This window comes from Wickerhamomyces anomalus (genome assembly GCF_001661255.1).
Source record: "Wickerhamomyces anomalus NRRL Y-366-8 unplaced genomic scaffold WICANscaffold_2, whole genome shotgun sequence".
Lineage (NCBI taxonomy): Eukaryota > Fungi > Ascomycota > Saccharomycetes > Phaffomycetales > Wickerhamomycetaceae > Hansenula > Hansenula anomala.
Window position 1 is genome coordinate 420,355 of NW_017567111.1, and position 15,294 is coordinate 435,648.

The 15,294-nt window shown below is 33.1% G+C and overlaps 7 protein-coding genes across 7 annotated transcripts; 2 read left to right on the forward strand and 5 right to left on the reverse strand.

Moving 5' to 3' along the window:
• Positions 1–561: 561 nt before the first annotated feature.
• Positions 562–1,422, reverse strand: WICANDRAFT_67399 (uncharacterized protein; the record flags this gene model as incomplete). Its single annotated transcript, XM_019184080.1, has 1 exon — positions 562–1,422. One exon carries the CDS (start codon positions 1,420–1,422, stop codon positions 616–618), a length of 807 nt encoding a protein of 268 aa, XP_019039928.1. The 3' UTR covers positions 562–615.
• Positions 1,423–2,187: 765 nt separating this feature from the next.
• On the reverse strand, positions 2,188–3,471 carry WICANDRAFT_28940 (SNG1 family protein; the record flags this gene model as incomplete). The annotated part of the gene is made up of 1 exon (XM_019181557.1): positions 2,188–3,471. A coding segment is annotated over one exon (1,284 nt), but the record flags the coding sequence as incomplete, so codon positions are not given.
• A 741-nt stretch (positions 3,472–4,212) lies between these two features.
• WICANDRAFT_28773 (2-aminoadipate transaminase) lies at positions 4,213–5,490 on the reverse strand (the record flags this gene model as incomplete). Its single annotated transcript, XM_019181537.1, has 1 exon — positions 4,213–5,490. The coding sequence occupies one exon, from the start codon at positions 5,488–5,490 to the stop codon at positions 4,213–4,215; it is 1,278 nt and encodes a 425-aa protein (XP_019039930.1).
• A 566-nt stretch (positions 5,491–6,056) lies between these two features.
• On the forward strand, positions 6,057–6,512 carry WICANDRAFT_28964 (C97 family peptidase; the record flags this gene model as incomplete). Its single annotated transcript, XM_019181562.1, has 1 exon — positions 6,057–6,512. The coding sequence occupies one exon, from the start codon at positions 6,057–6,059 to the stop codon at positions 6,510–6,512; it is 456 nt and encodes a 151-aa protein (XP_019039931.1).
• A 24-nt stretch (positions 6,513–6,536) lies between these two features.
• WICANDRAFT_67402 (uncharacterized protein) lies at positions 6,537–8,132 on the reverse strand. The gene has a single exon (XM_019184081.1). The coding sequence runs from the start codon at positions 8,062–8,064 to the stop codon at positions 6,550–6,552; it is 1,515 nt and encodes a 504-aa protein (XP_019039932.1). The 5' UTR covers positions 8,065–8,132; the 3' UTR covers positions 6,537–6,549.
• Positions 8,133–8,297: 165 nt separating this feature from the next.
• On the forward strand, positions 8,298–9,496 carry OXA1 (membrane insertase OXA1; the record flags this gene model as incomplete). Its single annotated transcript, XM_019184551.1, has 2 exons — positions 8,298–8,333; positions 8,390–9,496. The coding sequence occupies 2 exons, from the start codon at positions 8,298–8,300 to the stop codon at positions 9,494–9,496; spliced, it is 1,143 nt and encodes a 380-aa protein (XP_019039933.1).
• A 266-nt stretch (positions 9,497–9,762) lies between these two features.
• BEM2 (GTPase-activating protein BEM2) lies at positions 9,763–15,075 on the reverse strand (the record flags this gene model as incomplete). Its single annotated transcript, XM_019181569.1, has 2 exons — positions 9,763–12,734; positions 12,801–15,075. The coding sequence occupies 2 exons, from the start codon at positions 15,073–15,075 to the stop codon at positions 9,763–9,765; spliced, it is 5,247 nt and encodes a 1,748-aa protein (XP_019039934.1).
• Between the last annotated feature and the right edge of the window lie 219 nt (positions 15,076–15,294).

The following is a 15,294-nucleotide window of genomic DNA, read 5'->3' on the forward strand; positions in this document are numbered from 1 at the left end:
AGGATTCTTGTCTGGAGGTCATTTACATCCTGATTTTCCCATTAATTCTTGATTTTCTTGATTATCTTTTCTACTCATTAAATGATCAATCTGATTAATCCCTTGATTGCTAAAGTAAATATTTGAACATGTGTTTTGTATCCAATTTAAGTTAACGCTATACTTTCATTTGATCTCAGTATTTTACACATTTGACATACAACATTTTGAAAAATTTGAAATTGAACAAGGTCTTACAAACAAAGTCTCAGGTCCCGTAAATAAGGTTTTTCGCTTAAATGGTTGACACAGTACCAAATTTAAAGTTAAGAGTAGGCTACAACTTAAATAATCATTTTAAATGTTTTCATTAAAAGAACTGATGAAACAATCAATCCTAAAGATATTCAAACTAGATAAAAAAAACCTTTAAACCCTTTTGAAGTTAAAACTGGTATAAGTCTAAAAGGAACAAAAAAATAGATAATGCCATGAAATAAAAAACCCTTTAATGTAGAATTAACCGAAAAAACAATAAAACCATGAATAATAGATGATGATAGAATAAAAAAAAAAGAAAAACCTGAATAGATAAAAACCGAAATTAATTAATTAAAATTGAAGTTGCTAAATCACTTAGAATAGATAAGCAACAGCAGCAATCAAACCAGCGATTGAACCACCAATAGCTTTTTGTAAAGAGCCAGCACCATTTGAACTTTGAATTTCAACAGAAGCTGGACCAGAACTTGAACCTGGGACAGTAGCTGAAGTTTGTAAAGTGGTTGAAGAACCAGCTGGAGCTTGAGTGGTGGTTCCACTTGGAGCTTGGGAAGTACCGTGTGAAGGAGCTGGAGCTGGAGATGTCCCTTCAGTAGTGCCTTGAGATGGGGCAGTTGATGGAGCAGTAGTTCCAGTTGGAGCAGCTGGGGTACCTGGAGTACCTGGGGTATTTGTAACAACAGTATGAGTTGGAACAGTACATGGACAATCAGTAATAGTTAAAGTTGTTGCTCCAGTAGCTGTATAGGTTTTACCATTTGTAACAATTGTAGTAGCTTCTGGACAATAAGTTGTAAATTCAGTGACAACAGTGTCTTTGGAGATAGTTGTAGTGTGACCTGGTTCTTCATGACCTGATTCAGAAGGAGCAGCAGTTGTTTCTTCTGGAGGAATTGAACCTGAAGTGGTGATTGTTGTTTTAATTGAACATGGACAATCAGTAATGGTTAAAGTTGTGGCATGGTCAACAGTAATGGTCTTGTTATTGGTGACAATTGTGGTTGGGTATGGACAATAGGTGGTGAATTCAGTAACAACTGTATCTTTAGTGATTGTGGTAACATCAACAGCTTCACTACTTGAAGCAGCAGAGGAAGTTGTGTTTAAATATTGAGCTAAAGCGACTGATGAGAAAGCTGATAAGATGGTTAAGAATTTCATTGTGAGCGAGTGAATGAAAATTGATTGATAGTTGAATAAATAATTGAAGGCATGGTTAATGGAAAGTTTCAAGGGTATTTATACCCATAATCTCGATGGTGAGTTTCTCTTGAGTTTCTCTATTTTTAACAGCTTTTTTCCTTTTGATGTAGGAATATGTTTGCCATACTAAAAACAAGACACCAATTTGCAACTCATTTCATTCCCAAAAGGGCAGTTGGACTATTCTTTGGGAAACTCTTGGAAGGGAATTGCTATAATTAAACCAGTTACGCGAGACACAATTAGTTAAAATTAGTTGGCTTGTGCCTTTGCCTGAACAAGGCGTATTTGGGATATCCAGCATCTAATTCAATTTAACAGACAGCACCATATTCACCTTATTCCTTATTCCTTAACTAACCACTAATTCATTACTTAGATGACCCACTGATTACCTGTGAATCCTGTTTATCACTTCCTGCCTATAATTAGAAGACGATGGAAATCGAAATCCACCTCATTAAACAGGAGTGCAACAACCGGTTTTAGATCAACATCTGAAAACTTTTTCATGGGGTTTTAACCGAAAGGAACACCAGAGGCATCTCTACGTAATAGAGTATGAATTACTCATTGATTATTTGATTTTGTACAGTGTGTGCACCTTGTAACACCAACGTAATATATATGTACCTAATTAAAAAACATCCGTGTCTCTGGCTATTATTATGTAGTTCTTATGACCAATCACATTTTATGACGGGCTCTAGTTCTTGTCTAAATCTATTTGGCAGCAGCAGCAGCAGCTTGTGCCCTTTTAGCCATTATCTTACCACAGTGTTTCAACACCAATGGATTCAAAAGTGCATTAACAACAACCCAAACAACTAATAACCCATAATATAAACCCAATTGTCCCTTCCATATATCCAAAAATATAACTTTTGTAATTTCATTTGAAGAATGAATTGGCATCATATAACCATATCTATAAAAATGACTAGTTAAAGCCATTGGACTAAAACTTGGTGAAACATTCAAAATAACCCATGAAATTAACCAAAATCCAACAAATGGTGGGTTATATGTAAAAATCAACATTGCCATATTTTCACTAGCACCACCAACTGCAGACATTGTTAAATAAGTTGAAAACCAATAAACAACAAACCCAGCTTTACCAAATGCCACTGTGAAATCAATTTGGAAAATTGCTGAAACTGCACCAATGAATAATGACAAGACCAGATAACTGAGCTGATTTCCCAAAAATCTATAAAGAATATATTGAGGCATTTTCAAATGTGGTAATAAAATCTTGTGAGTCTCCACAAAGAAGTTGAAAAGGAAAAATGAAATAATGATTAAATAAATTAATCCAACCTGTAATGGAGCTAATAATGTGTTGTTTGTATATGGACGATAATCATTGAATATGAAATTTGGTGGTGTGGTAATTGATTCACTATTAATTAAATTCAATTTTTCATCTTGAGTTAAATTTGAAATCAATTGTTGAGCAACAGGTGCATAATTTGATTGGAACGCTTCCTCCAATTGTTGGAAAGGTGTAACAACATAAGGTTTCATATTTGTTATATCTCTTGCAGATTCATAAATAAATTCCACTGCTGGTCTTTTATCAACTTGTGCATTCTTATAAGATTGATATTGATTATAAGTTGCATTTGGATAAATATGAACAGCACTCCAATATTTTCTATGATGAACTTTTTCCAATAATTTTTCACTTATATTTTCACCTCTTGTAAATAAACCATCTTGATAAATTTCATCACCTTGATAAATTCTCCAACCGGCTCTTGAATTAAATTGAGCACTGCGCATCAAATTAGTCAATTCTTGTCCAATTAATCCATCAATATCACCAACTCTTGTATCCTCCACAATGACTAAACTTGTTAAGTTCTTTAAATGAGATTCACGATCATATAAAGCACCCCAATAAATCGAAAAAACAACAATAACTAATGAACATAAATAAAACCAAATTTTCAAATAGTTTAACAATAATTTAAATCTTAAATGAGAAATATTTGGATGGAAAACCCAACTCTTTCCTTTGGAGGACCACCTGGCCCGCCTGGACCTGGACCGCCGCCTTGAACTTGTTGTTCTTGTTGAGCTGATGCTCCACCAGTATTAGCCTTTTCATCATTTGAACTTGAACTTTCCAATCTTTGATTCTCTTCATCATTTTGTTGATGAGATCTTGAATAACTTAGACTTAATTCATCCATCCCATATAATTTATTACCAACTTCTTCACGACTTGGTAAATAACTAGCGGGACCTTGATACTCCTCAGATTGAATATTATTATTACCACTCATTATGATTCCTGTAAACACTCTGAAACTTCAATAACCATATAATAAACTCTTCATTAAATGAATACCATCATCATCTGTAGTTTATATATATTATTTTCTTCTTGATGACAATTACAAATTCTCATTCAAAAGAGTGTTTTTTAACTTGTTTTTCTCGGGAAGCAACGCATTTTCTCGGGCGAGAAGCTCCGAAAAGGGGAAAAGGCGCCGAAAAGCGAGTGTTAGGTAAGTTATTAGCTAATAATCCTCATATTAAATCAATTCTAATAAGTAAACTAGTTTAAACCGTTGATTAATAATGATAATGCGATGGAAATAAAGGAACAGAAGGAATAGAACGTCTCTATCTCTGTAGATTGACTTTGACGTTTGGTGGACCCTGGGACTAACTCAAGTCGGCCGAGATACGGCTTTTCGTGGACACAGCTACAAAGTGTATGAATTACAAATTCAATCAATTATACATCTCTTTAATAACCTTTGCCCATTGTTCAATACCCTTTTGGATTTCATCTTTGGTCAAATAACTAATACTCAATCTAACACTACGCTTACCCCAATGTCTAATATCTCCCACAACTTCAAAATTATCACCATTTGCCAATACGATATTTTCATCATTTTTCAATTTTTGACAAATTTCCCCAACATCATAATTTGAAGGTAATGTAACCCAAATGAAATAACCACCATTGAAGCCTGTAGCTTTTGTACCAGATGGTAATAGATCCTTGATCAATTTTTGTAATAAATGTGCCCTTTCTGAATAAACCCTTCTAAATGAATTTATAACTTTTTCAATATCACCATTTTGTAAAATTGTACCGACAACCATTGAATTTAATTGAGATGGAGTACCACCACTAACATTAGCACCACCTTGACTTAATTGATGAACTAATTTCTCATTAACACTTTCTTGATATCCAAATCTTAAACCCGGTGCGATTAGTTTAGAAAAAGTACTATTTATAATAGTGTTACCATATTCATTTCCATACGAATCACGATCTAAATGTGTTAATCTTGGTAATGGCTGGGGTAAAACTTCTAAAGATTGTTCATAATCTAATAAATCATAAACATCATCAGTTATGATCAACATATCATATTTACGAGCCAATTCAATTAATTTTAATCTTGTCTCTAAATCATATGTTTCACCACCTGGATTTGAAAAAGTTGGAATACAATATAAAACAAATTTATAAATCTTCTTTGGGACACCCTGAGGATTATTAATCAATTTCAAATCTTCATCATTTGAATCACTGCCATTAAATTGTTTTAATTTCGATTCTAATTGAACAAGATCAACACCACCAGGGATTTCATCAATACCAGTCATCTTACCACCAAACCCAGCATCAATAAACGTTTCATTGATCAAGAAATAAGTAGGCGTGATTAAAAAAGCTTGCTTTGTATAATTTGTATGAGGTAAAGTAGTTTGAGTTAAGATATTCATAATACCATAACTTGAACCCGCAGTCAAATTGATAAAATCATGAGTTGTTGGTGATTTTGGCTTGAACGTTGAATTGGAGAATTTGGCAACTTCATCACGAACCCAAATAGCACCAGCATCTGAGCCATAAGTTAATGGATGTCTATTTTGTGGATCAAGATCATAATCTCTTTTGGCTGTTAGTAGAGAAGTTGTGGCATTGACGATGGTGGAGTTGGGCAGTAGAGACTCTGTTGGATGGCCCTTGAAGAAGTTGATGGACATGGCTTATGGTCTATCTTGATACTCTTTATTGGTTATTCCTTTTCTTTATTCAAATTCTTCAGTTGTTCAATTTCTCGAGACTTTTCATTATCAAAATGCTCCCGATTCGACAGGACTCTGCGGCAGTCGCGAATTATCAGCTTCGCGAATGGGAACTGTGGCTGAATTGGATAGAGAATAGGTAATAGAGAATAGATAATAGATATAATAGTAAATAGTAAATGAATAAGTAAGTAATAGATAAAGAATATATCAGAGTCACTTCTATAACACCATATAAACTGCTGTAATCCTATCCAAATAATGCCCTTTATCTTCCCTCTCGGTGCAATCACCGTTAACGCCCCAAACTCCACAAAGGCACTAAAAAAATTCAAACCCAACGAGACAAATTGATTATCAACTTCACCATTAACTCCAACATCAACACTAGAACAGAACAACTAGAATATAGATAGAACCAGCTTAAAGGAACTAACCAACGAATCCATTATACCCTTAGAAAACGAGAACCTATATCAACAAGTTTATACAATTAAATCAACACCATATTTCATTCGCCACCAATGTCAGAAGACCAACCAACCCCAATCCAACTAAACATTTATGACTTATCACAAGGGCTAGCTGCCCAACTATCATTACCATTGATAGGGATTCATCTAAAGGCCATTTACCACACTTCGATAACGGTATACAACACTGAATATTTCTTCAATTCTCAAGGTATTATGCAAGTTGTACCATTAACTTCACATTTTGGTAAACCGATAGAAATTAGATCAATGGGTGAAACTTTTATACCTCAAGAGATATTTCAAGAATTTTTACAAAATTTAGATAATTTTAAACCGGGACTTTATGAATTGTTTGAAAATAATTGTAATGATTTCACCAAGATTTGTTTAGAGTTCTTGAATGATGGTATATTGGATGAAGAAATTAGTGGGATGAGTATGAAAGTTTTGAAAAGTGAAAAAGGTGAAGCTCTAAGAAATTTGATGATGGGGTTCATGCCATAAACTACTACATTGATTTCATATATACACGATGTTTATTTTAATCTATTTTATATTTCAAATGTTGTGTTGTATTGTACTCTTTACATTTAATCTCCAATTTGGAAAACAAATTAGGTCTAATCTTGAATTCAACTTCTGATCTTTCTAATATCTTGAAAATATAAAACCAATAATCACTTTCTAAAAAAGTTGAAACAACTAAATCCAATGTTTTCCTTTGAGCAAATTTCAAATCTCTTGATTCTATCAATTCATAAATCTCTTTTAAAGCATCTTGATCAGAGGTTATATCAGCTCCATGAATCAATTGTAATATGGTATTTTCATTAATATATGGTTGTACAATAGGGGTTTCATCAATCAACCTTAATGCACAAGATATTTCACCTTCTTCACAAAATTTGGCAATAACAAGATTCAACATAAATTTCTTCAAATTATCTTGTGATGATGTCATTTTCCTTAGCATCAAAGTCCTTGTCGAATCAACAAATTCAACACTAATAAGTGATTTTAAAAAGGGATAATCAACAACTTCTAATTCTTTTGAACCATCATTACATGATTCAATATATGACCATGCCTTGTTAAAATTCTTTGTTTTAGCATAACCTTCAGCTATACTTTTATCAATTCTTTCCATAAATTCAGGAAGGAAAGATCCTTTATTTGATGCAATTTGCCTTATATTGAATAGATGTTGCATGTGACCACTCTCTGCAAGACATTCAGCCAGTCTAACTAATGTCCCATTCTCAATATAAGTTCTCTGTAATATATGATTTTGAAACTTGGAGACAACTTTGAATTCACCCATTTCAACAGCCTTGGAAAGAAATATGGAAAGTGTACGAGGATATACAACTCTTCTATGTTTCATTGCCTGTTCTAAAACATTTCCAGCTTTTTCAACTTGATTAACAAAACATAAATGTTGAATTGTAATTTCCACTGTGGTGAACCGTATTTTACCCAAATTTTCTAAAGTTTCCATAACTAATTGATATGCATCATCATATTTCTTCAATTTCAACAACATTGCCACCAAGACATGTTTATTAAACCCACCATCAAATTCAACAAGACCTTGAGACATTCTATCAATCGTATAGTCATTAGCATATTCTAAAAAAATCTTGATCAATTTGGTTTGGATTTCCTTAGGGACACTTGAATGCTTGGATAGTTTATGCACCATAAGGATTAATCCATCTAGAATATCACGATTATTAATATCTTTTAATTCAACAGATTCTAATACATTTTGTAAAAAAAACCGATTTTTAGAACTTGGAACTATTGAACTCAACACATTAGCTGCAATGATTGATATTTCCTCCTTGGGGAGCCTTGAAGCAAGATTTGTGAATATTATTGGTGGTTCTGGATCTTTAGGATTATGAATTTTGGAGTATAATGTATTGACTTGACTTTGAATATCAACTTGATGTGATTGGTTGGTTGATTGGAACCGTATAAATTGGGAGCTGAATTGGCAAATAGAGAAACTGGGTATTCTTCGACACACTGAGCTATGCCGTATCACCAGCATCTTAACTAGTAATTAAACAGCCTGGAAAATAGTGAATTCTGATTTCGTTTCCAATATTCAAATTCTTTGATGTCGTGAACTTTTTTTTTATGGGTTGAGTATTACATAATCACTGGCTATTTTTTTTTTTTTCTATCAACGACGTTTTTGAAAAACAGAAGCTGGATTTTGAATGGGTATAAATCAATTCAATTTGAAGGATCAAGATTCAAAGAACAGACGAGTTTGGAGAGATGTTGAGATCTTCAATACTACGCAGCTCCAAAGCTGTAAGTTAACATCTCTTTTCTTGGCTGAGTTCCCAATACTAACCCATCATTTATAGGTGCGCATACAGCCTTTATTCTTAGGTGCCAGACTAAATCCAGTAAATTCAAGATTCAATATACAAAATGTAAGATATAACTCCAGTTCTTCTGCTCAGCAAGCAGCAACTGAAATACAAAAAAGTTTACCTTCATTTGATCAAGCTGCTGAAGTTGTTTCAGGGACAGGCTCTCAAATAATTGGTGAAGCTTCTCAACATATTGGTTATTTACAATCCATTGGGTTAGCAAAATCTTGGTGGTGGCCTCCAGATTTAATTCAACACGTTTTAGAAATCGTTCATGTTTATACTGGTCTACCATGGTGGGCCACTATTGCTTTAACAACAATCTCTGTTCGTGCTTGTATGTTCCCGTTATATGTTAAATCCTCAGATGTTATGGCCAGAAATGCAAAGATTAAACCAAAATTAGATGATCTTCAAGCACAACTATACTCAGCTGCTGATATGGCTGAAAGTCAATTGGTTATGATGAAACGTAAAAAATTATTACAAGAACATGGTATTAAAAATCGTTATTTGATGGCTCCAATCTTACAATTACCAATTGCTATTGGGTTCTTTGCAGGTTTACGTGGTATGGCTAATGCTAATGTCGATGGATTCCAAAATGGTGGTATCTTGTGGTTTCAAGATCTAACTGCTGCTGATCCTTATTTAGGCTTGCAATGTTTATCAGCTGCTGTTATTATGGGGTTCATGAGAGCTGGTGGTGAAACTGGTGCTCAAGTTTGGACTCCCCAAGTTAAGAAAATCTTAACCTATTTACCACTAATCTCCATTCCAGCTACAATGTCATTATCAAGTGGTGTTATCTTATATTTCTTTGTTAATGGGTTATTTTCCGTTTTCCAAAGTTATATATTGAAAAATAAATCATTTAGAAAATATATGAATCTTGCTGAAATTGCTCCACCAAAACCTGTTGATCCATCACAACCTCAAAAAGGTATAAGGGAAACATTCAAGGAGCATTTTGAAAAAACAAGAAAGCAAGCTGAAAAAAAAGCTGAAACTAAAGCTAGAGAGGATAAATTAAAAGAATTAGCAGATCAAAAGAGAAAAAATGCTGAAATTAAAATTGTTAGAAGAGGCAAGAAATGAATAAAGAGAATAATGTCTTGTAAATATGATATTTATATATAAATTTGTCGGTATGTTGTATAATAACGAGCCACATACCCATTAATTAAAAAAAAAGTACATAAAGTGTATTCAGTATTGTAGAATAAGTACAAAACTGGCATGAAAATCGTCATTAAGAATAATTATTATATTAAAATCAAACAAAAACACAAAACGAATAACAAATTGAACACATAAAAACACACACACACACACACTTTATAATTTATAAAACACACATAGACTTATTCAGCTGCTGTGAAGACAGTACTGTCATCATTATATTGTTCATTGAACACAGCTTCTGGATTCTTGATTAATGATTGTAAAATTGTCTGTAAAGCACCAAGATCAGTACCCATACTAGCACCAATGTTATCATTGTTTATAAAACTCATTGAAAAGACAATTGCCAAATTAACTGCATCCATTCTATTGTTTTCAGAATGTTGAATAACTTTGCTTAAATGTTCAAATAATCTCTTCAACAAATGATAATTATGAACTGGTAATTGACGAACTAATGATTTCATATTTTCCACCAAATCACCTTGTTTAGTAGCTAAAACAAACTCTGGTAATAATTCTGAAGTTAAAAGACTTTCTGGTAATTCACGTAAATATGATTTAAAACAACCAGCTAAAGTGTTAATTTCAAACCAACGATCATCTTCTAAAGTGAAATCACCACCTTCATCAAATGCTTGCTTTAACAAGTTGATACTACCAACAGAACCAGGGATTCTATATAACCCAGTTTCATCAAGTCCTCTAACTTCAATTTCTTGTAATAATCTTTCAACAATTCTTGGAATCAAACTACCTTCACGTTCACAAACATCTGCAATTGGGACACCAAACACTTTTGAACTTGTTAAACCTTGAGCATCTTTCGATAAATAGGTGTACCTCTTTGATAAATTTAATGCACTAATCCAACTTTGAGCTTCTGCATTGTTTAATGCTTGGAAACAATAATCTTCACCATTTTCACCAACAACTTTGAAAAAACCTTCAATATTTGAATGAACAAATAGTGGTTTTGTATTGAATAACTTGATTTGTTGATATGGTTTAGAATGTTTACCACTAAGATCAACACTATTAACATCAGGTAATTCATCTGGATGAACCACTCTATCAGGGCCTGACCAATTACTACCAACACTTATGGAAAATGGACGGACAGATTTCAATAAGCCACCAAGTCTTTTACCCATACTTGAACCAGAACCTTTTGAAGGGGATGAACTTTGACGCGGTTTACGTAATGAGCTTTGATCATTGTATTGAGGAACATCACGTTGAATAGTTGTTGAAGCTCTTGAAGCTTGTGATAATAGTTGAGTTCTTTTGATATCTCTTTCTTGATTTTCCAAAACTTCTCTTTTCTTCAAATCACGTTTAATTTTTTCTTGTTCAGATGCAATTAATCCTCCTAAGAATTTAGCCTTTTGATCATTCTTTGGATATTCTTTATTTTCCCTTGAGGCGAATTCTTTCACTTGTTTGTGATCAACAGTCGGATAATGTGCCAACTTGAATAAGAAGGAAAACTCATCTCTGATTTGGTCACTTTCAGAACCACTTTGAGCAAATGTGTTTTGGAAATTTGCATTCATATCAACAATATTTGTGATACAATTGTAAGTGAAACGACGTTTATCAAAGTTGATTAGTTTAGAATTTTCAATTGACATATTTGGAACAAAACATGAAATTTCCAATAATCTTTCAACAAACCAACCAACACAAGGCGTCAAAGCACCTTTCAAACTTTTGTTTAAATGTTCGATTTCAAACTTTGGCAACAATTGAACCAAATCATCCCAATTATCTGCAGTTGATGATGAGTTTAATGTTAACGCTGAATAAATCCAACTTTTGGAAAAAGATCTTGATTCTGGGGAAACAATAGCTTGTGTAATTGCAGTTTCAATGAATGATGGGACATGTGGTGAAACTTTACCGATATCACTATCCTCCAATTTTTCACTACCATTGAAAAGATCCACTGAACCATTTCTTAATCTTGAAATTGCCAACACTTGAAGTATTGAAATCATTCTTGAAGTACGAATGTCTCTTGAAATATTGGTATCAGAAATTTGTAACTTGAAATATTTCTCCAAGTTTGAATGAACATCAAATAGTATCTTTACTGGTGGAGGAAATTTATTCAAGATCTTGTCATCCATATTGTCACCATACAAACTTTTGATCCATGTGAAGACATTCAAGATTTCCAAATCATCTTCACTAGTAGAATCAGTGCCTTTAAACTTGAATAAACTGGTTAATGATTTACCAGTTTGAATTTCCAACAGTTGAAACACAGAGATCCAATCAGAAATGCTAACAGAACTGAACAAGTCATTGATAAACCAATCTAGTTTTTCAACAAACAATTCCGCTTCTTCAAAATCACTTGGTAATTTCGGAAAACTAATAGAACCAAAGTTCTTTTGATCAGTGTTTGGTAAATGTTTTGGGAAAACATCTAATGGTCTATAACATTTCTTGATATAGTTCTTTCTGATTTTTTTGTATAACGAAGACAAAACTTCATAGATTTCAGTCAGCTCATTTTTGGATTCAGAATATTCATATCTGCTCAAGACTCCTTTCCATTCCACAATTATTTCATTATCAATGATTTTCAAAATATCAACAAAAATCTTTTTGACTTGCAAATCATCTGTAAAATCAGCATAATACTCATTAACCAAAATTGATAAGGCTTCCAAGATACCCAATTGAATCTTACCAACAAATTTCCAATTCAAGTTTTCATCATCAGAGGCAACTTGACTGTACCAATCCGGGAACACTTTTTGTTCACCATGTAAATCACCTTCTGTATTTAATTTAGCAATAGACACAGCACCTGATTTAGCACCAATGAATCTTTTACCTAAATTTTCCAATAACATAGAAGTAGTTGCAAATGATTTGTAAGTTGCAAAAAAAGTTGAGGTGAAAACACCATTATTCATATTCAATTTTAGAAATTGATTATCCAACAAGTTTGATTTTTCCAAATAAGAATCAATATCTTTTTGGTTAATTTTTTTAGAGAAAACATTTGATGTCAATACCAAAATATCAATCAATTTTTCAAAAGTACCAGCTTTCAAAACGACGTTTAATGGTTTAATCAAAGAGTTCAATAAGTTGGAGTTGTCCAAAATTGCAAAGACATCGTTTGCTTCTTCTTCTGTTTGACTTAGATCCAAATGACCAGATACTCTGTTTGAAGGAGTATTTGAGTTTGAAAGTTGACTCAAACGGTTATTGGAAATTTGACTTAATCTCTTGGACGAAGGATTTTCCAGAACAACACTTGCAGGTCTTGAACTTTTCCATTCATCACCATTATTCAGTGATTTGAAAATTAAATCATCATCAATATGGAAAACATCAGAACCAATGTTAAAAATATCACGAACAGATTTCAAGAAAACATGCTGTTTCGAAGAAGGAATCTTGGAGTTCAAAACATAACTGTGTAAATCAACATCATTAACACCTGTAACTTTTTGGAAGCTTGAATCATCTTCCTCAGACTGTGTATCATTTGGTTTAGCAGCGAACCCACCAGCACCAATAAGAACAGATTGATCAAATAACTTGTAATTTGGCAAAACTTCAGTAAACAAGGTTGGTAAATAGGAGCCTGTGATTAATGGTGTTCTTGAATTGTAATGTAATTTGTGGTATTGGCCAATTGTGTTAGCTTCTATTGACAAACTCAATTCCATGATTGATTCTTGAGTTAATGGAGGGAGTTGAACATGGTTAGTTAACAAGTTGTACAATTGTTTGGTCAGCTCTTGGTTCTCATTGAAAGTTTGATTCTTGAATTGATCGTTATCTTGTTCAACATTTGATAAATACTCATCCCACCTGCTAAAAGAAACTTTAACTCTTTGAACCCTCTTCTCACATTGTTTTAAAGTGGAGTTTTCAATATATTTAACAGTCAAATCACCAAAGTAAGGAACAACATCATGTTTAGAATATGAGATACCAAGCCCCTGTGGTGCAATGACATGATAAGAAGATCTATGGCTTGCTTCACTTATCATTGTTCTTCTATCCAATTCAAAAACAACTGGTGCCCATTCTGTGGATATAGTTTTCAAATAATGTTCATCAACAAGAGACCAAGTTTTCTTCAATCTCAAAATCGGCATTGAGCAAATAACAGTAGCTATAGCTAGCCAACTCACCATATCACCAATTTTATCGAAAAAGCAGCCTAATTCAATCCACTTAGACAAGATTCTTGATCTTTTAAACTCTGAGTTTTTGGATTCATTATCACCGAATAAATGATTAACTAATAATCTCCCCAAGTAATGAACATTGTTTGTTGAGTTGAAAATCAACGGGTTATATCTTGAATAGGACAGGTTTTCCAATTCATACAACAATGAGGCATCTGTTTTTGGGTTCCAAACTTTATTAAATTTCAAGTCAATGGCATTGATTTGCTTTGCTAGTAGTTCTGAATCCAATTTTAGGAAGTCATCAACATTTGTTAAATTCAAAGATCCATTTGGTTGATATTGTTGATTTTTGAAAAAGGTCAAATTCTTCATTTCACCTTCTTTTGATGAAACCAAACTTTGTAATTGTTTTGCCAATTCATCATTATGAATGGATATTGTCTCTTTTAGTTTTATAACCAATTCTTTCAAATCATCATCTAATAGCATACCTGGGAACGAATCACAAATCGTAGTGATTACCAAAGCCATTCTTTGAGTAATAGCATGATCTGTATTCGAAGAAACAACAACTTTATTTTTTGATTGTCTTTGTGAGGAGAATGATATCCCATATTCAATAAAATATCTCAAACTTGCCTTGACATCACCAAATAATGGCAAAATAACTAACAGATTGTATGACAACTTATCATCATTCAAGGTATTGAACAATATCGTGTGACAGATACTCTCTAGAGTTCCAGAGATTATTGAATTTGCTGAATTGAGTTGTAAATCTGGGTGTGGGTAAACTTCAGAAAGATATTTCAACTTGATTCTAAAGTTTTTAGTGGTGGCTGATGAGTTTGATGTATTAGCGGAAGAGATTGAATTAGATGAAGAAGATGCCGATGATGAATGAAGATTTGAAGATGATGATTTGGTATCGGCTTTCATGTTCAATCTTGATGAAGCCGTCGATAGCCTTTTTTGTCGCACACTAGTAGATGGCGTTGATGAGCTGGCTGATTCCAAAGATGTAGGACACGCACTATGATCAAAAGCTTTAATATTAACGTCCGCTGGAACTTTGTATAATGATAAAACAGGACCTTTCAATTGAGCCTTGTAGATTCTCCAACTGTCAGAGTTGACATTTGTCCAATTGTTAACATGGTTCCCTTTGTTTAACCAACCAGTTTTGATTTCTGTTGAATCATAAGTATCATAATTGAATGGTCTTGAAGATGAAGATGAAGTATTTGTGTGATTCAATTTGAATGAGCTTGATGGATGGATACTTTGAGATATTGATTCACCGTCATTTTGGGTCAATGTATTCATTGAGGAAGAATTAACAATTGATTCAGCAGCAGCAGTACTGGAGTGTAGTGTTGAATTGATAGATGTTGTTGATCCAGAAATTGTCAAGTTTCCAATATGGTGAGCTCCATTGAACCCATGATCTTTATCTATTGAAGCTCTAGTTTCTGAATCCAAATTTGTATGCAAGGAGCTTGAAGAACCGCCAAACTTTTGATCAGATCTTATATAAGGCTGATT